Source organism: Varroa destructor, unplaced genomic scaffold (genome assembly GCF_002443255.2).
Source record: "Varroa destructor unplaced genomic scaffold, Vdes_3.0 BEIS01000001.1, whole genome shotgun sequence".
NCBI classification, from domain to species: Eukaryota; Metazoa; Arthropoda; class Arachnida; order Mesostigmata; family Varroidae; genus Varroa; species Varroa destructor.
Genome location: NW_019211454.1, coordinates 13,416,978 through 13,442,239, shown reverse-complemented (window position 1 = coordinate 13,442,239; position 25,262 = coordinate 13,416,978). Strand labels below are relative to the sequence as shown.

The following is a 25,262-nucleotide window of genomic DNA, read 5'->3' as shown; positions in this document are numbered from 1 at the left end:
TAACATAGAACTTCCAATACGTATACTTAGGCATGTCGTAATAATAAAACGTCGAAATCCGACCTTTCATCTTAGGAGTTGTATTTAAGATTGTTTAATTTAAACAATGATATTTCAGCAATTTTTCCTTCATCTGCTACAAGTTTTGTTCCTGATGATTATGTTTACGCAGTACAACGATTACGTAAATTCTTCAATTTGGGACCTCACTGATCGTTTTCAAAACATGTCTCCTTTAATCCACAAGCAACTTCCTATTAGTAACAAGTGATGGACATGCTTGCTGTAAACTTAGCAAAATGCCGCTTAAAAACGTTTCGGCAAAATCGAACTTTGGATTGGTAGCAGGTGAAAACTGCCAAAAATGTCAAAGTTCAGGACGAGCAATAAATATTAAAAATATAAAGAGACGCATAGATTCTCAAAAAAAAAAACGAATCATTGGAGCTTACTTGGATGACTCAATTGCCTATTGATGTTCGGCTCTCCGAAACAACGATTAATTTATTATTTGAAGGCATTTTGATCCATCTTTTTTAGCGTCTTAGTCGAAACGTTGTTGAGGATCTTCCATCCAGGATCTTCCAGGAGGAAAATTATCTTTTGATTTTCAAACGGCGCATGAAAATCGAAGATAATTTCTTCCAGTTTTGATGAGGGATTCGTTACACGCGAACAATTTTGATAATAATTGGTATCTATTCAAATATGAAAAATGACCTGTGTTTTTTTGGTCGTTATTATTTCATTTTGTAAAAAAAAAACCTGCTCACCTCCGGTACTAGAATAGCGAATGAACGCATGTTTATTACGACAAACGCCTCACCAAAGCGCGTTCGAATTTAAATCTCCCGCCATCTGTGTATTCATGTGGATGTATAAATATTAGCATGTTTATTCTAAAGTCAAAAAGAGAAAGAGTAGGCAAAAGGAAGCCGAAAACAAACACACAGTAATCGAAATTGGCAACCAGGAACTAGACTACAGCGGAGGTATGAAGGCAAGCTTTTATATGCTTAGCGAAACACCATGGATCAAGCAAAAGAAATACTTGTGTTATGGAAGACAACTAAAATGGAAGAGCTCATTCATACAGGCTGTGTGTAATGTTTGTTTCGCAATATGTTTTCGATTGTGAATTAGACACATCTTCAAATCGATCTGTAACATGGGCCCTGGTATTCCACTATAACTATGTCGATGATGTTTAAATTTAATTATCAGGATTTCACTATAATTTATTGAAATTTAGCAGACACCTATCATGGAAGCGTGAAAAGCGGATCTTCTCCCGCGTGGATTATAGGGATGTTGTGAACTAGTAATTGGTAAGAAAGCATGGATTCTGTACACCTATGTAGCAACGCGACCCAGAATCAGTTTCATATATAAATTCCGCGTATCCTTCGAGGCATGCAAGTACAAAGGCCCGTCACTGTGGTTGTTGGGTTGCATACAAAGACTCGTGTTGTGAGTTGGAAGTGCTATCGACTAGAAGAAAAGAACGATCTAAACATTAGGGTGGCATTTTTCATTCTGTAATCCCTTAATTATCGCTTTGCAAAAAAAAAAACTAGTACGCTGTCTGTTTTTGTCTATCATGAAGGTTCATTCATGATGCAAAATTGTAGACAAATATTGCATAACGAATTAACGGCTTGTTTCTGTAGATAACAAAATCAGTGCCTTGGCCTGGGCGTATATGATCCCCGAGCTCGGCATAAGGTAACATGAGCGATTATTTTTCAGATTCATTTCTACATTAGTGGCCAAAGTGGAATGAGTTAGATGATATCTGCAAAAATATGCCCCAGGTAACAAAGGTGGGGTACGCTCAGTGAGGTATTGCCTTAGGTACGCTTTTCATCCTCATTCTATTCATCCAATCTAACGCTATTGTACCTTTAACTTGAAGCACACCTTTGAAAAATTCAAATGTTGAAATCTTCAGTTAAACGCCAAAATCGTTCGACAGGATACTTCTGGAATTGACATCATTGTTACGTAAATCATTGACATTGAGAAAATGGTGCGCTTTATACTGATCATGTATGGAAATCGTGCAGAAGCCACATGTGTGACACTTAAACAAATGGCTACTATCGTCGTTAGTACTACAATTTTGAAATGTGATAACTTATACCGATTAAAATTCTGAAGTCGATAAGCTGCCTATATGAAGACACAATATATATGAACATACTTTTTTAATATATGTTGCAACCGGTCTTGATCAGTGTAGCGTGTCTTTAATTGTGATTCCTTCCAATATGTTTGTCGTTATAGCCTGTTAGTTTGGTCTGGATCTAGCAGAAAACAACAGAATCTACCGTACAATTCATGATAAATGCTAATTTAACAGAGCGAGTTTTGTCGGCCATCTCAAAAAGTGCGTACGGCACAGGACTTACAACCATCGGGCTTCGGGTTAATCCACCCCCCTTGCATTTGCGCTTAATCAGAATGGGTATTTTCACATCCTGCAAGCAATACGTTAAAAATTGGTTCCAATTGCAGCGAAATAAACAGGCTCATACATTTTGCAGTAAAGGGATTTTGGGAGGTTAGTCGCTCATTTCTGCTATAATTAAAATAACCGTGAAGCCTCTATTTGGGAGTTTTTAGGTACGGGCCAGTATGGACATGGAAGTTGCATCAAGACAATGTCTCCTAACCGGCAATGCGTTTGCACATTAAACTTAGGGATACGTTATGGTCCAGGTTCGAACCCGGGCATAGGAGCACTTCCTTTCGCGCTGGGAGCCAGCCATCCGATGAAATGCTTAGCGGCGACGCTGGACGCAAAACTCGAAACATCGTTTTAGTATTCGGCAAAATCTAAGTACATGGCCAACAATATATGTGCAAAATGCAAAAAAAGCTCACAAGTAATCGTGGCAAATAAGCAGAAGTGTTCGCAAATACCATTGTTAGTTATTGCTTTTAATAATCGCGACAATGGCTGAAGCAACAGATAAGGCTAGACGGGGATCCTTCAAAAGGAAGGAGCGAGTCCGCGGTGCAGTTATTAACCAATTGGGATAGCAGTATCACTGATTACAATGTCAATGCGATGTGCGATATCTAACTTCGAGGACTTCAGGGGAACTAGAGTACCATGTCTTAGTTATTTGGTCTAACAGTGAACGTGCCCCAAAGTCTTCGATCTTTAAACGAAAACATATGAAGTCTCAGCGTTTTTGAGCAGCGTCCGAGTTCATTCTCGAAAACGGTATTTGGACTTTGGTCAACGAAATGGGTTCTCGTGCGGTAGATGCTTGGTGTTTTTTTCATCAGTGATAATCGCTGAAAAGTCGTTTAATGATTTACCCAGCCGCTGAGTGCTGTTTTCCGGTCAACGAATTTTGAATCGATTTAAATATAATCATTTGGGAGACACAGATCCAGTGAATAGGCCTTGTGGAAAAGCACTTTTCAGAAAAGCGAATTCTGGCACTTTCAAGGAACTAGGATATCCTTAAAGTAAAATCACAGAGACTCTGTTAATTGCCAAGGGGCACTTTCTCTTAAACTATTCAGTCGGTATCCATAATCTTTTGCATTAATCGTTTCATGTAGCTCTAAAAATTCAAAATAAAATGTTCACTCCGTGAATAGCTTGCAAGATTTGGCTTATTGTACGAACTCAACCCGTAATGTTCTTGTTCACGAAATAGAGCCAGCGGTTATGTGTTTGTCTAATAATAGACTTAAGAACGCATAAAGTCCGAGGCCGAAACGCTAAGACAGGGACACCAGGACCTGTTCGAGAAAGAATAGTTGAAAATCAGCTCTAGGACAGATTCAAAGGAAATTTAATTTCACCCTGCTACTCAGCATCGATAATGCTTAACGGATGCCAATAGCGGACATTAAGCTCAAAATATATACAGGATATATAGAGAAGTTCTGGTATCGCAATTAGAACAGGGGCTATATTCCGATTGCTAGTGACAATTCGATATACGCCATATTTTCGAATCAACCTAGGTCAGCGAACACACCGCAATACTATGCCCCCATATAAGCCTCCATTCGTTTGTGTTCCGCGATTCGAATGATAGCCAGAGTTAAACAGAAACCTCCCTCTACTAATATTTCAAGTCCTTCTGCCTGGAAGATCTCAGGCCATTAGTGCCCTAGATCATAGAGTTTTTGCCTGAGTAGAATTCATTTGCGTTTGAAAAGTAAACGGCGCACGGTGCCTTTTAAGTGACACTTCGGAGGCGCTCCATTTGAATATTTATATCATGGATAATAGATATGAATTGCCTCACCTGGAAAAATCTCAGAGCACATTGCGATAAAGCACGAGACAGATCAAGATTCAGAATGATGAGTGCACATAAATATATATCTGTATACCATTGATATGTGGCATAACGCCAGTAAGTAGATTGATATGTCAAATATGCACAGCCTTCAAAGTACGAGTCATACTGCAGTTAACTGCCATTACAATGTCATGTACCGCGTCCAGAATGAAGAAAAATATTTTTAATAAGTTATATTGTTCTATGAAAGACGATGAAACTAACAGTTGTTGCGCAACAGAAAAAGCAATCACTAAAACGCCTTTATCAATGCAATTAAATTCTTTCAGGTAAACTACAACCTGCAAACTACGTTCGGTACATGGGTGTATAACTGTAGCTGTAAAGTTATCAATTCGTAAGGGCGTATGAATTCTTCATGGAAAGGCTTTATGTCGAGACTTACACGATAATCTTGCCGCATTCGACGCAGATGTTGGGTCCACCGACAGCGATATTGCCGTGGGGTGCTGCCGGCTGTGGAGTCGGACGTGGCGCTTCAACGTGTCGCAATCCAGACTGCGCAGCCCCCAATGGCGACGAATCGATTCCCGATGTTTGGCGAGGCAGCGGGGACGCGGGTGCTGCAATAGGTTTGGAAGAACGTTCTTTTGATTTCGGATGCCACATTCGCAAAGGCTCATCAGGTACAGGAAAAAATCATAAGGAGAAAGGGGGTTTTTGTACTGTGGACACATTGAAGGGTACCGAAATTATTGAAAAAGTATCGGTTTGGCAAGCCAAACATGAGCGACGGTGCATGGAGAATATAAGAAGGGCCATCAAAAGGTTGAAGATAAAAGCGATCATAAAATTAAATGGACCAGCGTAAAAACCGAGCGTTGAGATTCACAATCGTTCCGTAAGCTTCAGTAAATATAATCTCTTCCAAATATGTCAAGGCTCTTAAATACGATGATTCTACGTAATTTAGCTTGTTATAGCTGGCAGTAATTACCGAGATGGATCCCAGGACTGGTTTCAGCTGTTGTATAATAAGACACACTGTACCACATTGTATCAAGTCAGATTCAGCTGCACCAGTCAGCTTATTGAAATGATTTATAATTCTAACGTAAGTTAACGTATAATCTAAACATTTGTAAGGACCACGGAGGTAAGGCGTGCGAAGGTAGCATACGGACTTCATCTATATATTATAATTAGCCATTGTACAATCACAGTCGAACTCGAAAGATTATGATGGTCAGTTAACATGTTTACATTATATAGGGAACTAGCAAACACAAATATATATATATATACAAAAATATGTAAATGAAAACGAAAATTAAAGGTTAAAATAAATCCATTAATGGTTTAAAATGATCTAAACTTATTATTATCTGATGCGAACATTACATAGTACTGCGTACGGTTTTTAACCTAAAGAATACGAAGGACCTATAATTAGATAACCTAAGGGGTACAATCTGCACTCACTATATAAAACAAAAAAAAAAAAGTAATAGAACAAATTCAAGAACCAATCTCAATGCAGATACTTTGTTAGTTAATCTATTTCCCCTACGCAGATATTCTAGTCAACTGGAAGACAAAAGTTTCTTACAGGTTACACTCTTTGTGTAGGCAATGCCACGATTATCTAAAATAGGTTGTCATCAAAAAATGGACAGATCCTATTTTCAGGGCATTCTTCTTAGCCGGTCATCCTCATCATTCGGTCGGGATGGGGATAGAAATTAGTCAGGAGTATTAATGTCTTTTTGCGGTACCTGCACACCAAACGGCGCCCCCACCATCCTGTTCGTTATTGTTAGTGGGTAGGCCGTTGGTAGTGGAGACAATGACTGTAGATATTGAGTGGCAGCTTTGGACAGCAGCGGTAATCCTTACAAAAATATCACCACTGCCACCGCTGCGGTGGTAGTAGATTTGCTTTCCACTGCTACAACTTATATTACGCTCTCTAGTTCAGAGCTAGCTGGCTGTTTCGAACGTTCATAAGCCATACTGAAATTATCAAATGGCAAATAAAGTTGAAAATCACATGGCGACGCTGTCGTTGGAAGCTTTTTCGAGATGCGGTGCCTTTTAAAGCACGTTTTGGTCAAGCACAAAACATCGATCGCGTGTTACGCGCGTCGTACCGATTGTCGGTCGGATGATATCGAGTTCACTCGACAGTGTCCACTAGTTACCTGGGTCAAAGTTCTATAATATTTATAATGGGGTCTAAAATTTATTGAAGTGCTTATCTAGTGTAAACCTAAAGCATGGTCAATGATGCAGCAGGCAAGTACGAAGTATAATGAACAGCAGTAAATCACCGTGTACAAGCGCATTCGGAAACACAAGGAGCTCTGGGATCAATGAAAAAAACGAATCACAGTGTATCAGCCTTTCTCAGAATAGAATGGGAGCGTTTATTAAAGTTTCAAGTCAAACAAATTGGTTGGCAATTTAGCATTTCTTTGTTGAAACATTCGCCGCAGTGAGCGCCTCGCCAAAACCGATGAGGGTATCATGAGTTTTACACCATAGCCGGCAGAAAAAATCCTCTGCTACCGAAAACGCCTCGCCAAAACCGATGAGGGTATCATGAGTTTTACACCATAGCCGGCAGAAAAAATCCTCTGCTACCGAAAACGCCTCGTTTTCTGTTCCCACTAAACGATATAGCTCTGAAGGTCATTACCGCAAAATGAATTTTTTCTCAGTCAGGTCTTTCCATCCTAGTCTCCACTGCCAAGTGATGAAGAGTACGCCTCGTCCATTATGCGGCTTAAGAAACAACAGGATATAGGTGCATGACGTCGCTAACACGTATGCTTTTGTCAGCTATGACATCGATATACAGTGGAATTGTGGTCAGGCCCAGTGTTATCTAGGCGAGACGAGACGCCTTGCTCGACCTTTAGCTGTAACGGGTAATCGACTCCACATGTGGCTCACGTAAGTATTTCGGAAAGTATACGGTAGAAAATCTGCCCATGAGTATAAGAGCTAACTTTGTCCGGATAAGAATTCAGCTAACGAAGAGGTCTAGAAATTTAGATATACTTGTTGATTCTATTCCAGTTGTAAACCTCAATAAATATATAGACTGAAACATTTCGAATATAAAAGAGAATAGAGATACATAGTGTGTTCTTAGCGCAACGAAAGGCGATGTGATACGACAGGCAACCGATCTCCTAGCATTCACTCGGTCTTCTATCGTGCGCGGATAAACCCCATTTGCTCTTAATACAAGCGTCTATCAATAACACCATGTCAACGTAGCTCAACCGGCCCTGCTAGGACCCGCACATGTTCGTGAATCATTAGATGGCAAATTGTTCTCTAGGCAGAACATATGCCATTTTGAATCGGGATAGCTGCACCAATGCATATATGGACCTTCTATTGTATTTTATGTTGGACAACTAATCTATAGGCCATTTTTTTAGACTAAACGAAATACGAACAGTATACGTGCCTGACCAAAGTCTATCGCACATCGACGGCCTACGAGGCAGTAAAAAGACTGATAGTACGAAACAACTATGTTAGTTGTATGGATATTTCTATCTATGTATATTATCAAGTAGATATCTGTGGAGACTCACTTCGTGGGGCCTTATCTTCCTCTTGAACCATCCGGTAGACTGCCGAGTCGGTGTTAAGAGGCTTATCTTCCTTCATAAAGTTGATTCTGCAAAAATCGTTCGAAAACGACGTCAGTAAAAAGCTGTGCAAGAATCCCATTGTTTCAATATACGCAATACGAAGCATTACCACTGCTGGCTATCTTACCGTTGCTGCTAGCCTTCAGCTATTTAACCAAAGAGGGCTTAAAGAACTGCTTAATTGTATTATAGGAACGATACATGACTACGCAATGGATGCTGCACGGCAGCGGAGCCTATCCATATCTAGCGGCGCCTGGACCCCGATAACTATCTTGTTATAACAGAATAGCAATTCCTGCCAATAACCACTTGTCTCAATATCCTACTCTATTCTATTATTGTCTGCTGAAACATAGCTTACATCGTCCTGCACTTTGTCCTTAGCAGCCTGCATATTGTCGTGGTTCAATGAGAATATGGAATACGACTGGGAGAATTAGTAAAAGACGGATCCTGTGTGGATTTGTGCTGTCCTAGCAGTCACTGTCCAGTGTTTTAATAAATTCGATTTCAGTCAAAAGAGATTTTCAAATACAAGTCGTATGGAACCAGTAGCGGCAATTCTGAACACAGAGATAGCTTAACACTGAACTACATAAGTGAGTCTTAATATAACGTATAGTAATTCCAGGAAAGATCGATAATCACGACAAGAAACGGCGTATAATGCAACATAAGTAGATGATTCAACATCAGGCGCGGTTACTACGTAACATACTCTACGGGTTCTATATAGCGACCGGTATCGGAGAGAATGAATGTCGTAGCTAGTTAAAGGCCGAAGAGAAACGCTGACGTGAAACAGCAAAACAAACACAAGACGTAAACATAAAAATTGTCTCAGGACAATTCTGTGAGTTCCTGCCGTGGTCAGCTTCCACAGTTTCCAGTATTGCCTTAAGCGAGGCTATACGCGAAAACACGATATTTGAAATGTGCTATTTCTCACAAAAGAAAACATGGAAACTCGCTTATAAACGAGACAAATGCAAGAGTGGGCGTTGAAAATGTTGCTAGTAGACCAGTTTCGATTACAGTGTCTTATAGTTTTTTTCTTTTTTGTTTTCGATACAAGTCGATCACTAATATTATTTAACAGATTGATTAATTGCTAGAGAAACGAAAGCAATGTATCTCTCTTTCAGTGGCAGGTTTGAGTTGCCGATCTGCGTCCAGCATTCCGTTTCGCGTTGGCATAGATCACAGCGTGATGCCTTGGCACATAAGACTCGGCCTCCTGCACACTACCACACTATTAGCTACCTTCCGTAGTTGAGGTTCAAGCCCTAGAGTAGCCAGGTTCAAGACCGGCCGGCGCCAGTCAGCTGCCTGATGAAATGCGTAACGGCCAGCCGGACGTAGAACTCGAAATGCACACAAGTGCGTAAATGGAATAATAATAATAATAATAATAACAACAGTAAGGAAGTTATTATCATTATATGCTTGCGGATCTCATTGCTAGGAGTGTCTATGCGTAACCATCTGTACCCCTTTCGGCTATATGCCCTGAGGTCGATAGATACCTTCGTAGAGACTTTCAACTGCGCGTAATGTGACTGTGTGACTATGGCATAAGTGAGCTGGTAGACGAGCGGCGATCGAGTTGTCGACATAAGTTGGGCAAATCGGCATGAGAGTAACGGTCACCAAACTATCTCATAAAACACCAGTTCTTAGGGACCAATAGGACCAGCGTGATGGGTATTAGCTTTGGAGTAGATTCATTTGTTTGTTTGCATGGCGGGAGAACTAGGATATGGGCGAGCAAGGGAAATTCAGCAAAAATAATACTTTGAAATGTGATTTGAAAGATAAGGAGCAGATATAATTATTATAAACAATTCAACTTGTAGATTCACGTTTGCAACTACTATACTTATTTACCACCTTATGACCATCTTCACAACTTTCTAAGGCTTCTACCATTTACACAGTTATGTATGCGTAATCACGGGCCGTTGGCTGTTGTGCTTAAATAACGTTATAGAAAATTTTCTCAAACACAAACGGTTCGGCTAATTACGACTCTTACAGATACAGATTTGTTATTTGAGCGTAATAGTTCCACGATACGACTTGACAAGTAAAACACCGTGCACGTATGATATCGACAGTAGCAGCAGAACTTTTCAGCTAGTTAACCTTAAAAGTTTTATAGAGTAAATTACGGAAACAGAAACTGTCCTTCTAAAATTAAATTTATTGGCCCGTGTACGGCAAATGTCGGTCAACAGGTTTATATAGCGAGAGTAACTATTGTCTTCTTATTAAGAACTTGCGCATCCAAGTTTCGCCTATCAGATTGCCCTACGATGGGTCCATTATATCGATATTAAAGTTTTCTAACTCGCCAAGCAATAAAAAGGCTTTTAGAGAAACAATCCCAGTGATCTGCGTTAGGGCGAAGTAAAAATAAAGACATGCCAGGTCGTCACACAGTTTATAATAAAGAAAAGATTTCCCTCGGATGTTTTATTTACCTTTACCTAGTTTCCCAGGAGACTTTTTTCATTGCTAAAACTGTGTACCTAGTAGCATACAAATCGCAGAGAAGAGATATGATCATATGGCAGCTGTTTCTCTGTCTAGTCTTTTCTACCTCATAACTATGATTATGAGGTATCAATTTGTATGTTACTAGGTACGAAATTCTATTCAAGTGTATGAATGGACTCTGTAAAGAATTTCCTATATCATCAGATTGTTTCGGCAAGTACCCACTGTGCTCAAAATGTATGAGAAACGGCCGCACTAGAAATTAGTCAGTGTCTAAGTCCCTGTTTTCAGGTCTTCTCAGACTGAGAGTCCAAGTGAGTTTTATTATATAATTTTTGTGAAAAGCAGTAAAGCAAGGCCATCATGTGTTTAATACTCGGTTCACGTAAATGAGCTTCATAAAAAAATATTGACTTTGATTATGATAATTTTATTGGGGGCATTATAAGATGCTTGGATCGAACCAAATCTTATACAGTATATACAGCCGCTGCGAGCGAAAAAAAAAAAAAAAACTATTTGTATTTAGTTGGATAAAATAAGCACTAGGAAAAAAAAGCAGCACTGAAAATTCATGCGGTTCAACTTCCTGTAGTGGTTTTCAGAAAATGACAAGATTTACCTGGCGTAGGAACATGGTGGAATTTGTTTATAGAATAGCTAAATGTATGGCTATTTAAACACACGCCGCTTAGGTGATGTTAATCCTTCGTTTTCAGAAGGAGTGATCATTGCTAGTTTGGCTGCTGTTGCTAGGCTTTACAGATAACATGTACCATGCAAATGTGATCCTCAAGCCGATAATTTCATCACTACATTATACATGAGCTTTACATATGTTAATGAGGTTTACGCTAACTTCTATAGGGAAATATGTCTATAATGACACCGTGCAGCCAAACATGAACACAGTATGGAAGCACCCGCTAGTCAGCAGTTCTACTTGATTATTTAAGTTTCATTTCATTATGTTTTACGGGCACATCTTTGTGTTGGGGCAAATAAACGGCGTCGTCTGCAGTAAACGGAGCGCCATTCTGCGTAATTACGGTCATCTGTGGCGTCCGGAGATGTGGGTAGAGATTAAAGTGTTTTAAGCTTCTATTCACGGTAAGAATTACTCCCTTCGATTATATTAGTTCTAAGGGAAAAGTTTGTCTTTTTTTTGTTTCGACTTTGAAAAAGTCAATGTATGGGGTATTTGTTCGCCTTCAATCTGATGCAACCCTCCCATCAACACACTCTTGGCTGATTTCATCATGATCTCTACGAAATACACCTTATATGTTGTAAAGTATCTGTATTGGATTAGGGTGTATTTCATATACGGTAAAATGCCTTGCCAGCTAAACAATCGTTATAACCATTATGAATCACTAAGAAATCCTTTCTCACTCCTAGTCTGTTTACTCTAAGCTAGGTGTTACAACGACAAATTACAAAATTCGGAGACAAACCCTTTGGCACCACCGGTAAGCACTTCGGCCTGCTTTTCCAACGCATCGCGGATGTTCTCCATTGAATACAGTGCAGCAGGGCAATTGTACTGCTTGTTGACAAGTGTTGATCCAGGCACCTACAATAGACAACGAAGATGGTGATAGCCAAACGTAAAGTAAAACCATTTGGGGTAGCCTTGTTTTTCGTTCTATGTGCATGCGGAACAATTAGTGACAATCGTCATACCCCACGTAGACAAAACTGGCCTTTCAGTTGGTCCTTACTCAACAAACTTCCAGCTATCGGGATAAATATATAAATAAATGATCTTTTACAATGTGGATAGTCCATAAAACGTTTCCGGTAGCCAATCAAGTGTGCAATTATAAAATCTAGTATGCAAGAATAGCTCTTGGACATCTTATCTATTTCGGGTAAATCTTATATAATATAGTATTAAGAGTTAATAATGACGCTAGACTAGATTACTGCAAGCAATAATTGTGTCTGCTTCCAGGTTCTATATCAACTTATGGTCATCCAGCGATCGTCTCCCCGTACCATGCAATATTGTAAAAGTAGAGGAATTAACTCAGCCGTTGTTACCTCAAGGCAGACTTTGTTTGCAGCTTACATAGACGTAAATTGGTTCACTACGTTTCTAAATTAAAGCTCTACTAGGGCTTCGGGTTCCAGCATCAGTTAAGCACCATGGACGACAACACCAGGATCCGCTATATCTGAGTTCACTCAGGCTACGAATGAAATGAACAGGAGGTCTAATTGAAAGTTTTGCCCAAGGTTAGTTTTCTTACGGAAAAAATACTCATAAATATTATTGAACGATTTTGCTTGTCTGTTTATTCGATGGCTGGGGCAGATACCACGAAACACTGCAGCTTCTTGCTAAATGTGTATCTTGGTGGGATCATATTTACTGTACATCTTTCGAATATGACTGTAGTAGGGTTACAAATCTGAGGGTCTACCACCGAGTTGTGGGGCGTTTCCTGTCGACATTTTGAAAACAAGCAAGCCACAAGCCATTCGCAAATACGATTTTGATTCGTAACGAAAGCGTCTCACGGACGTATCTGTTATCTATTATCAGCATACCTAATGCCTATTTCAAGTAAGCGTTACAAACCTGGAACGGTTTAGCAGTAATGTTGTGAGCTGATCCGATCGGAGCATGCGGCTGTTTATGGGCTGCGAGAGAGGTTCGCGTTAGTGGACCCTCCGAACCCAGTACGATATCTCCGACGGGTTGAACTGCTGGAGCCCACGTCAACGCGCCGCCTCTGCTCGACGAGGTCAGAGAATTGGAGCCAAAAGCAAACGAAAACGTACGATACAGTTCGATTAGAAATAAGCAGCAAACGAAAATCCGTGCTAAACAGAGGATCTACGTTCCCGATATGGGCGTCACGGACTGTCATGAAAATCACATATAAACGCGATATTGAAACAGCGGCAGTTTAAGCTTCAAAACGAACATCTTGTGACGCAGAGGCGTGTCGCTAAATCTTTCTCGGCATGAGATCTACTTGTCCTACCATGGCCTTTCAGCATAGTGACAAGAAAATAGATCACGACACACATTTACAATGAGCAAATACACACTGGCCAGCTTGGTAAGAGAGAAGGGCAACTGACGTAAGTTCACTCAGTGGCGCCTTATAAAGCTATTTTTTACATTTATTATTGGCACTTAACGTACATTTTAGCATGTTTTCATGCTAAAGTCGTAATGTATGAGTCCTGTTTGTACAGGCAGCTGGTTTATAGTAAAACAGGCGTTGTGTTGTAACGGTTTTACCGTACGCTATTTTTGGCCTAAAGTTGTACAAGGGTCAACTCTATCGCAAGGTCGTTAACAGTTCGTTAACTATCCTTTTCTTAGTTCGAGGCAAACGCTCTACCGTTAAGCACAAGTTCGAAGGCCTAGATTTTTAGCTGGCTGTCACCTGCCACTTCTCCGATACCGCTGTTCCATACCGCTGTGGCTTCAGTGATGCTGTATGTGAAGAGTGTTTCTGCCCGGGCAGTTGCACCAAAAACTATTAACAGCATGTTGATAGTTTTTGGTGCAGACTATAATAATTAGACTGCCAAATTACTGCCAATTTATTTATATTTCTCGTTTAGACGATTTGTTAGAAAAAAAATGCGTACACCACAAAGACTCTCTTCAAAATAACGCTGTATTCTAGAAAGCGAATCTATTTCAACGTGTTCAAGAGCTGTGTTATAGGACTTTAATACTCTGCAAATCAGTATACGCAAGTCTTAAATAGTGACGAATTATTTTCTATATATATATATATATATGTGTGTATGTATATATATATGTGTATATATATATATATAGATAATCAAACTCCGATAGCAACACTAGGTCGTCGAGTGCTCAAAATACCAAGATCATGTTAGAAAAACGAATTTTTAGCATTACTGAGTTCACCTTAAAATTCCTTTACAAATTCTAGTCAAAGTACGTAATTTGTGGTAACTTTTCTAAATAGATCGGGTAAATCGGGTATAATTGCCGAAGTGTCTCCCAAGAGACACTCGTTTGAATCTCCGGTGAGAAAAATTTTAGTCCTATAGGCTTGGCTTTTCAAAAACCCAACAATATTTGGAACGGACGCCCCAAGGAAAATTATGGCTTTACAAAACTGGTCTTTTAAGAAGTGCACGACTCTAAAGGCGTAGCGCCATCAAGTGGTCGGTCGCAAACAAGTAGGTTCTCGTATGATGTGCGCATCAACTTTCTTTGTTCGCGAATTCAATCCTATAGGAATACACCTCATCTAAGAAAATCAATTCCGATAGAAAACTGAAATTGGGTTTTAGCTATCTTTCGGTCCACACGGTAAATGTGCGATGCCTCGCATGACCTGCATACTTGAGTCCTCGGATTAGCAAAGTCTCATGGGACAGAATCTATGCCAGATAGATAGGCTTAGCTCTTGGAATATCCTTAGTTGCTGCATTAGCTGATCGGTGGCGTTCTCAGTGAGCGCATAAGGCGCACAACAACCCTATACTTTTCAACATTCCATAAGACGGCACAGAGAGGTTTTCGAAGGTACGGCATGGGTACCATGTAGTTCACAATGTCACTGTCAACTGTTCGGTGAGCACATTTTTCCGATTTAAGTCCATGATAAAACGATTTTATTCTGTCGATCCTTGTAAACAGGATCTTGTTTGCATTCATCGCTGGGTTGAGTTGAATCAAGCTTATACAGTAGGAACGAATGTGTGTGCGTATAAATATAGAACGGAGCGTTCGAATAAGGTCTTCTGAGAATTCTTCCCTTTTGGTATGAGCAATGAAATTAGGAGACATGTATGAGGTTTCGCAAGCATTTGTATAATCTTTCTTATTAGTTGGGCCAGCCTCTACGTTTCGGACTTCATGTCCGGTATCGCTGTTAGGCATTTTATCGGACAACTGACTCCTAGCATGGAACAACGTGTGTCCATGCCCGAATCCAAACCTAGACATCAACGTGTCTCTCGATTAGCAGGTAAATACATCTTTCAGCCTAATATCCTCATACACGATCTGAAGGGCCTTTAAGCAAAATGAAATGCGGTATTTCTGGGCTAAAAAAAAACTAAATACCGGGTAACGTCATTACATATTTTTAAAATATACTCGCCACGACGCTCGAAATGACAGCCTCTGGAGCCAGTTTGCGTAAAGTTAGAACCTAGTATGATATGCATGAGCAAAGCATCTCAATTGGTTTTATACAATTGCATTATTCAAGCATTCATTAGCATTGATATGTATCCGCAAAGGGGAAAACAGCTCAACTCTTTAGGAAAGTGGCTAAAAGTTCATCATTTATCCAAATGCAAAAAACACATCGTGCCATAGTCTTAACAGATATAGTCAACTCCCATTTACTAGCTCGTCAGAGCATGTTGTTTTCGCGACGTTCAACTTTCGCCTCGGTTTTCTCAGAGACCTGATCGCTGAATGGCACAATATTGGCCTTGAGTAACCAAAGCAAGAGTAAGTGTGATAGCGAGTCAACGATAAGTGACCAATATTCATTAAACAGGCCATTGGCCTAGACGGCTCCAGACCTATCGCGCCTCCACTGGGTAATCCTTTGGCTGCCCTCTATAAAAGCGAGACTTCTTACATGGCTTCATTGATAAGGAGATACTTATGGGAAAGAACAAGCCCAGAGCGACCTCTGGCTACCATTAATCGACGTTAACGCCAGCAGATATCGCTTCCGTCAGATGTCCTTTTTCCTTTTAGCATAGTTTCAGCTTCACTGCTGACCTGTCGTTTCATCTTTTTCCGCAATGCTTTTGTCCTAAAGAACAACATATGACGACAATTTTAAGTTGGCACGACGGCGGAGCTTCTCTCTTTTCTCACATCATTTTCACGTCTACATGAGAAATCGCGCTGCATTTATAAGGGAGAATAGAATTTAGTGCATTGGCTAATATTTGAAAGGAGTCTCGTAAGAAGTAATGCGTGTTTCACTTCATTTCAATAGGCCATAGAGAACTGGCTTTATATGCTTTCCAGAATACACAATAAGACATTGGCGGCCCTGGATCAAAGGCCTGGAACAGTCTTTCTGATACGGGCAAAATAATCAAATCAATCAGTAATACTACGTCTCATACATGCTACATAAGATTCTTAGTCACGAAAAAAACAGAGCTCTTGGCTGAACGTAGGCAAATTCCTAGCCTATTTTAACGACTATACAACATTATGGAGCTAAAATAAAGATCCTTTTGGCAATTTGAGATCCTGGAAAGGTCTGGCATACGCCATAACGGACGATTGCTGCCCGAGTGTTTTTAAGACACTTTAGTGACCTTCATCTCTTAGGTAACCTATTTGGCCAATACAGCTTCTTCTCCTTTTAGGGCGTTCGTCGACTTTATGCTGTACGGGAAAAGTTCTTATAGTTCCACAAGGGCTTTTGACATGGCTCAAAGGCTCTTCTTCCTCCAGCGCACGGAACAAATTTACAATATATTTTTCGAGGTCTTTTACTATTTCCGAAGCGTAGCCCGTTCTATGATGTGCTCTTGCGTTGTACCGCCTCGACGTCTTACGCTATTGTTATTACATTAGGGTGGATAGAAAAAGTGGGGGCAGGGCCCTTTTTTCCGAATATGTTTTAATCACCTCAGTTAGAATATTCATAATAGATTTATAGGGTTCATCTTGTTTAATGGAAATATAAATATGTTAATTTTATTTGTTATTTGTATAACAATAATAGCCCTTCTGTTCCCTTACCACTCTAAATTTAAAGTCCTATTTCAATTGAAGTCAGTTTATTTCTAGCATTAAAAAGATGTTGATTTTATAGTAGAAATTATATTAATTAGGAAAATATTTTATTTAGTAAGTTAATTATTGAAAATAACATATTTATAACTAAATTTAATCAATTTTTACTGCATCAAGGAGCAGAACATTAATCGAGTAACTGCTGTCGGAACTGATCTGTCGGAACAAGGCTGTAGAACAAACAAAACTTGTCGTCGAGGCGATTCTCGTGTAAATAGAAGGTTGAGAGCATCGATATCGTGGTTTGTCTATACACAAGTACAAACACAGATGGAAGTACTTCGAGTTATTAAGTAAATTTGCCTCATTTGAAGCTGTGTTGTATAGTACTCGAAAATGTCGATCCAACCGTACATTGAAGAGTTTACATGTATAAAGCGTAATAGAATTAATGTACCTCATAAAGCGTGGCTTAATTCGTTAACGATTATAGAGTGATGACTCGATTGAACAAACACGTATTCGAACCAGTGGACGGCGATCGTACCATTGTCATCAATACCCTGTGATAGTAGTTCTGTAGCATTAGATATTCCAAGTGAACATTTCATTTTCTTGCAAACATGACCATAGGTTGGAATTGCATGATAGGTTACAATTTTCCGTAAGTTCAACTTTACGAGCACCTTGTGTATTCAAGACAATGCTAAGGTACTGAGCAACACAAGCGCACAACAGTTGTCGATTTCTAACTCATCGATTGCTAGAAGCAATGTTAAAGAACAATAGGCCTTTACTGTATCTGGCATTTGGTCCTGCGGACGACTTATTTCTAGCTCGTATTAGGCAAGCTTCCGACAAAAGACGTAAACAATGTATCATGTTATAGCATTTCAGCTAATGTATTAAGTACCTCTCGAAGTAGTATATGCCTTGCTCGCTAACCGACCCGTCCGATACAAACACTTGAGTCTTTTTGTTGCCTTTCGGATAGAATGCTTACTACGCGCGAGTATCCTTGGCCACCAATCTGAACACTGACTAGCTTAGAACGTATAGTATAGCGATTTGCCAGGGACGAAATTTAAATTAATATTATAATAATTCTTAACTCTAATTGGATATGTTTTGTCAAAGTTGGCGTATTTGCAATACTGGTCGTCTTTTTTAAAAATCATAAAAATTTATAATATTTGTCAAATAAACTGATCATCGGGTATGAAAACAAGATACTTAAGCTTAATCCTATCGAAACGTAATCCCGCCAAGCGCAAAAATTGTACAACTGCTTATTTGATTGGGAGATATTGCGCTAGCATTCGTAGAACTCCCTCCAGAGAGAGAGTTCCCTCCAGTTCCGTTCAATCCCGTGGATACATCGTTCCCCACGAAGGGCGTTCAATCGAAAATTACCCATTTAATTCAGCACACAGAGTACGTTCTGGCCAAATCTAGAAGAAAGGCTTGATTCAGTTTCGACTGATACTTGGGCCAAGGGCTGACAAGAAAGAGAAGTCTACTGACTCAACTATCCTTATCGGATTATCTTTTATGCGGTTAGCTGACATTTAGGTATTAATATACATCTAGAAATCTCTATAAATGATGACCCGGTTAACGGCCAAAGTCGATAGACTTTGGCCGTTATTACTGTTCGGTAGTCTAGATATGTACGTTAAAGAAACTATTTATAAATAAAACTTGCTCGATATAACCCTCAATTTCCTGGCGCGTTACTATTTTCCCTGAACCTACCACGATCTTTTTGATATAAACGGCTACAGCAACCCACGCAATATATTGAATTTCATAGGGACATCGAGAAGCTATTTTTTGAATAATAGTTGTCCGATTTGAGTGCGGCATCTACAAAAAAAAAATTGGAGAAAGATGCTTTTCCACTAACAAAAAGATTTGATTTTCCATCTTTCTTCAGAGTATTTTAACCTGGTTTTTACAGTATCACGATACTGAAGCCAAATTAAGAAAATCACACAGATAAAATCTTTTACGTCCTTGGAAGTTCGTTTGTCGAAACAACGGTTGTTTCAGGGCATTTTTGCTGCGTGTATTTTTTTAGAAATAAGTACAAAATCAATATTTATTATTACTACTATTGTTATTAGTGCGCGCACATCTTGACATCTTTCCTTGTATTACAATAGAACTTATCTGAACTATGAACAGCCCACACTTAAGTATTTGTAGCTACACGCCATAGACTTGATTCGGTTAGACTTCAGCGCAGCAATGTTTGTTTTGTTGAAAATCAGGTTTTTCCCCTATTCATGGGGTTTGTATCCATACACAATGGCCAGTTTCAGTTTGCTTGCGATCCGTTCGCATATCAACTAGAGCTCAATACAAGGCTTGATAATGCATAGCTATGTGATTTCATAATCGTTGTGTTTATTCAAGATCGACAACATGCTGCCAGCGTTCTGTTGCACGTAGGGAAAAAACATAACAGAATACAAACATCGTTCTCTAACTGTAAAGGTTTTTTTGTCTTGCTTCCGCAATTCGAGCTACAACTTATTCGTTACTGACAAGCTAGGATCATATGTTTACCTGTTTGGAATCGCATAACATGAAGGACTTTTATTAAGAACCCTCCCAGCTAGGAGGACACGCTGGCTGATCGGAGCGGGTGGAACGCTAGACAACAAATAAAACCATTGACTAGAAATGCAGCCCATAAATACAGCCCACTGCACTATCGCTATGCTAGTGAAGAATTGAAGTGCTGTAAATTATTTTTTTTCTAAATTAACCTTACGACAGTGAGTTCGAGATAGTTGCCTGCATTAAGGATCGCGGCCTGCGCATCCTGGTGGCTCATTAACTCAGTAGGTCGCTCACAGATGCGGACGATCTGATCCCCGGTGCGTATTCCTGCCTGTTCGGCGAGACTGCCAGGCGTCGACTGAAACGTGCACAATAGAAAATCACCATTATACTTTCCGCTTACAAGAAACGATATCAACAACCGTAGTAGATTTTCTATGTAAATAGTTGTCAGCTAAAACAGAGTCGATGGTAAGTCCTGAAGTTACTGTAAGACTGCAGAAACGGGCTTCAAAAAAAATTGTATCTAAACCAATTTAATTCAATTCAGAAATTCATTGAGGAACCCGTCCTACAGTACGGAACTTGTATACTTCAATAATAACTGCTGTACGCTTTTCTCTCGCTGTTTTCGTCTTGATAGGCGAAAATCTCTCTCATTGGAGTTTGGACACTATCATAACATTTATTAATAATTCGGCAATTTCGGAGTATTCGTAAACCTGCACGAAGTAGGCCACATCCATCAAAGCTTGGCCAACATCACTTTAGGCTCCCTAATCTCTATAACGTATTGCCAATAAACTAGTACTCAAGGTAGTAGATTGCAGCATTCAAGAGTACCGTGATCTACAAGATTGGTCTTTTTTAGCGGTTAAATGTTCGTTGGCCTATATTACACTAGAAGAAAAGGAAAATGTGTGAATCCACAGAGAGCATATTGTTTCTTGCGTTGACGTACGGTTGAATGTAAACGCTATATTATTTTACTAATGGGTTGAAACAGGCAATTTGTGCCCATTGTAAATAGAATGCTGCTCGATGGTAAATTAAGCCATAGGAGGAAAGCTCCTCTAGTCTATGGGGTAGGCTTTCATAACGCTGCAAATTGACGATCTCAGACAAAAACACGAATATTACCGCGGGCAAAACCTCGATTCAACAAGGACCTACACATTGGTTGAGTCACTCGTTTTTGAAAACAACGTACTTAGACGGTTCACAATACTGCGGTCAGCAAAGCTCATATATAAGATATATGGTGATTTGATCTTAGTTCAGCTTCTCAACACCCGCGTTAAAAACTTCACGTAGTTCGTTAGGACCAGCCTATCTACGTGGAACCTACTTTTAATTAATTAGCTTTTTAAATTAATTAATTAATTAATATTAAAAAAAGTTAATCAATTAAATAAAGACGACTAGGACAGATTACTAGCTAGACCCTCTTACTTCCTATTTCGAAGATTGTCTCTAAATATTCAACTCGATTAAATAGTGATAAGACAAGGAAATTATTAAATTAAATCTCTTCTGAAAGTGTCTTCTTGTTCCAAAAATGCAAAAAAAGTATAATATGTATATATATCTTTTTATTTCTATAGAAACAGAAAAGTACGCATACTACGAACGTTTCGACGGTGCATACATTATAGTAACCTTAAATCGAACGATTCCGAAACTTCCAAATGTACACATTATAATTAACGTTAGATAGCGGATAATATTTACATGCGTATATTTCACCAACATTTTGACTTGATTAGCTAGTAACTTAATAAAAAGTTACTAGCTAATTAACTTTATGACGTTTAATTGATACCGCGTAATTGCGTTATTGAGGCCGCGTAAGTGTAATATCTCCTTACCTCACGATGCGATAGCTTTTTTGTTGTCTCAAACCATTGTACAGTGTACTAGAATAGGTAAATATTATCGATTCTTTAACAGTCAGCCATACTAGTTTCACGTTTCGATCGTTTTTTGATCAGGTTTTACGTACTGTGAGAACAATCAGACCGCCAGCTAGTATTTGGTTTCCCACTAGGCAGCAAAACATTTCCCCTATCGTGCCGCAGCTATCGTTGCCATTGTTAGCCGTTATAGAGATATCAATGCTAAATATATATATATATATATATATGCTTAGTTTAATAACGGACAGTGATTAAATTTCACAACAATGACAAGGACCACGTGTATCATTTAGTTCTGTAGGGCATTTATGCCTTTTGCTCATCTTATTTTTTTTTTTTTATTTACAGTTACCCCAACAAGAACGCCTGCCTAGTATATGTCATACAGTATAGTATTTGCGTAAGAGACAATTTATCACGATGTAATGGTGATGTTATGTAGACAATGTATTTATTACTTAGGATAAAAATTATTCGTAACCAAAGTAACTTCCGTAACTTAATCCACGTTTCATCTAATAAATCACATTTAGAACGACTACAGACAATATGGCGGCTTCAAACATCTACTTTTCTCTTGTGTTTTGTTCAAAATCATAAGAATTTGGTTTCATTGGTTTCAAAATAGAGCGGAAATCTCCACTCTCATGCCTATTCTCGAAGGATTTCTAAGTAAGTTGAAAGCATACATAGCGTGACGTCAGATCGTATTATAACATGACGCGATGGTTTAGCGGTAATGGGTCGACGCACTGTTCCAGCGCGTCGCTCAGACGACTACTAAAGTATTAACTGGAAAAATGAGGTAAATATTCTGTCGGACCGAAGAACGAGTACGTGTCAAATAATTTATATATTATGTTTTTTTAATGTATATTTATGGTTCCGCAATCTGTAGCTTTATGTGATGGATCAAATGTAGGGCTAGTAAAAGACGTGGCAAAAGATCAAGGTAAATAAATAATGCTAGTGAGTACAACAGACGATACCTAGCCTCGTATTCGCTATGGCGAAGTATGCCGAAGTCACCATAGAGCGCTGTCAGTGAAATCTTGAAGATTTCACAAAACAGGTGATATATAGGCTTCAAGTGTGCCTCGTGATCTTTGCGACACTATATGCGCCCTGTAATATAGTAGGCGTCATACGAACTTATCAGATCAGATGGAGATTATTCGTCTGATACGATGCTATTGTGCTCCAAACAGGGCGTGAGCCTTGTTTCCTTCTCTCCTCTGATTCGCTCGTCGTCGTAACACTTTATCCTCCTATAGTTGTTTGCTTGAGCGGCGTCTTAGCATTTCAATATTCGAATACCTATCTGTAAGGACGTGCCTAGAATCGTCACAGGTAATTTTCAGCGCGGGCTGGCGTTGCTTGCCCCACTTGTGGAACAGAGGGCCCCCGACAACCGATAACGGGGAAGAAAAGCTAACCAACCTCTAGGAACACATACAGCTAATACTTAGAAAATATCAAAGTGAAAGCTAGGCTCCGTTAGGCATAGCTCCATCAGACGTCTGGCTCCCACCACGAAACGAACCGTCTATTCAAAGCCGGGGTCCAAACTTCAACGATATGTCCTCAAGGCTGGCATGTAAATACTTTACCCACTAACGGGAACAGGCTACAGATGAATAACTACTTAACGTAATTAAGCGATTTATTAACAATAGCGGCAATACTGTTTGGTGCCACTTACGGTACACTTCATACTAGCAATCGTTGGCCCTTCATTTTAACGATAGGTAACGTTCTTATTAATCGTTAACCAGGCTCGATTTCAGTTCGATTTACGGGCGGAACCTAACTTACCAAGCAACTGGCTATGCTTTGACTATAAGAATGAAAAAACAACAAAAACTAGTTATAACGCAAACGTTCCGTATATAGCTTTTCATATTTTTAAATTTGGGAGAGGGTTGTCCAGTTAGTGGAAAGGGCTCAATAGAAAACATGGACAAATTACAACATTAGTAAAATAAAAGAGAAGCGAACGTATTCAATGTGTTAACTTAAACGGTCATTTATACGGTACCTAACAGAATCTTTGAATTCCTGTGAAATTGTATTCATTAAAATGAACCACGACTACCCCGTCAGCCCGTCATTTTGTGGCTTCACGTTATCACATTGAAGTATCGAGTTGTCAATACAAGTTTAACTTTGAGGTGCTATTGGTGTTATTACGATGGCAGATTGAGCAAAGTCAAAGAAACTCCATGTCTGCTTGCCACAGCAGGGATATAATAATCAACAGTAGCTCTAGTTATGGTAGTAGCGATAGGAGTAGTAATACAAATAAATGAACGGAAGTAGAGAACGCTATCGAAAGTGATGCGGTCATTACTCCCGACTAATCCCAATAAACGTCGGAGTTATAACGCTTACATTGGGTCACAACAAAGCACAATGTATTGGATATGAGAAAACCAATCATACTCATGAAGCTGACCGACAATCGTCTATGTGAAGCCAACTGAATGTATTCTACCAGTGACCTCGATGAGCGAGACCCGAAGTTCGATTTTTGCTATCTTGTGCAATCCCACATAGCTCGGGCAGTGCAGCTGTTCAATTGGCATGAAGCGCTTGTCGGTAATACATAAACACTACAAACTAATATCTCGGCATACAGTTCCCTGAATTTGAGCTATCTAAATAATCTTCACTAACAAAAATCTCTTATTTTAGCTTCTGGATATGTATTCGTTCGATGCGCGTACTCCGAATTATCAGTGTCATCGTGGCATCACAAGTTCGTTTTTTACAACGCATTTTTTTTTAACCTAAGATTCATTTTTAGAGAACTTAACTTTGAGAACTTATTATCAATTGTTGTAATCGTGCCTCCTTTATAGATCATTTAGTCAAAATTATGACCGACATATTTTTACAGCACACAAGGCTCACTTTGTCAAATCACAGCATGGGCCATTTCAATATTCAACACCATAAAATCGGTTTAATCATAATTCAACTAATTCGAGGCACTGAACCCCATGTTTGATAAGGGGTCTTTTCTCGAGTCGCCATCTGTCAAATGTTCAATTCACATGTCTTGTCCATAACCGCTCATGCGGCTCTTCATTATTCCTGCTAGGTTCTAATTATGCCACGTTTTTTTCTTGAGGTTCGCAGTCCATACCGTCACACCGGGCAAACAAGTGCCCCACACAACCCAAACACCAACCGGGTCGGTCTACTTTATAAATAGAGATTTTTCGACGGGAATCCAATTTCCACGAGAAACAGATGTACCGGCATCAGCTTCTAGTGGGTCAATCTGGTAAACTTCTGGGTTCTGGCTGGTTTTCATGGCTAAAAAACCTTTTTTACGGAGAGGCCTAGCGGCTCTCCCTCAGAGCTAAAATAACGTAGTAATAATGTAAATGTAATGATCTTGTAGTAATAATAATAAAGGTACAACTAATGACACCGAGTACAGTTGTTTTCCGGCATCAATGATTAAATTGATAAATAATTTCTCGCTGTTATTATGTTTAATCGATGCGAGAAGGACAGTGATAGGACCAAGATGGTTCTGTCATTATTCTCTATGTCCTATTCTCCTCCTATATCACATCGTCAATGATGGGAAAGG

General features: G+C 39.4%; 1 protein-coding gene and 1 long non-coding RNA gene across 9 annotated transcripts in view; one reads left to right on the top strand and one right to left on the bottom strand.

Moving 5' to 3' along the window:
• Zasp52 (Z band alternatively spliced PDZ-motif protein 52) overlaps positions 1-25,262 on the bottom strand; it is a 57,636-nt gene that overhangs the window by 26,751 nt on the left and 5,623 nt on the right. For all 4 annotated transcript variants that reach the window (XM_022793051.2, XM_022793081.2, XM_022793090.2 and 1 more), the window contains exons 2-6: positions 19,949-20,100; positions 13,035-13,188; positions 11,905-12,023; positions 7,886-7,971; positions 4,720-4,897 (exon numbers count right to left, since the gene is read on the bottom strand). In XM_022793051.2, coding sequence (XP_022648786.1) covers positions 4,720-4,897; positions 7,886-7,971; positions 11,905-12,023; positions 13,035-13,188; positions 19,949-20,100 — 689 coding nt within the window. The remainder of the gene's footprint in view (positions 1-4,719; positions 4,898-7,885; positions 7,972-11,904; positions 12,024-13,034; positions 13,189-19,948; positions 20,101-25,262) is intronic.
• LOC111245151 (uncharacterized) lies at positions 843-5,642 on the top strand. 5 transcript variants are annotated; one of them, XR_015324851.1, is made up of 5 exons: positions 846-992; positions 1,253-1,328; positions 1,750-1,854; positions 2,626-2,842; positions 4,604-5,642. It is a non-coding gene; the product is annotated as an uncharacterized LOC111245151 (long non-coding RNA). The 5 variants fall into 5 exon arrangements; XR_015324850.1 differs by having other exon boundaries at positions 848-992; positions 1,256-1,328; XR_015324848.1 differs by lacking the exon at positions 1,253-1,328 and having other exon boundaries at positions 843-992.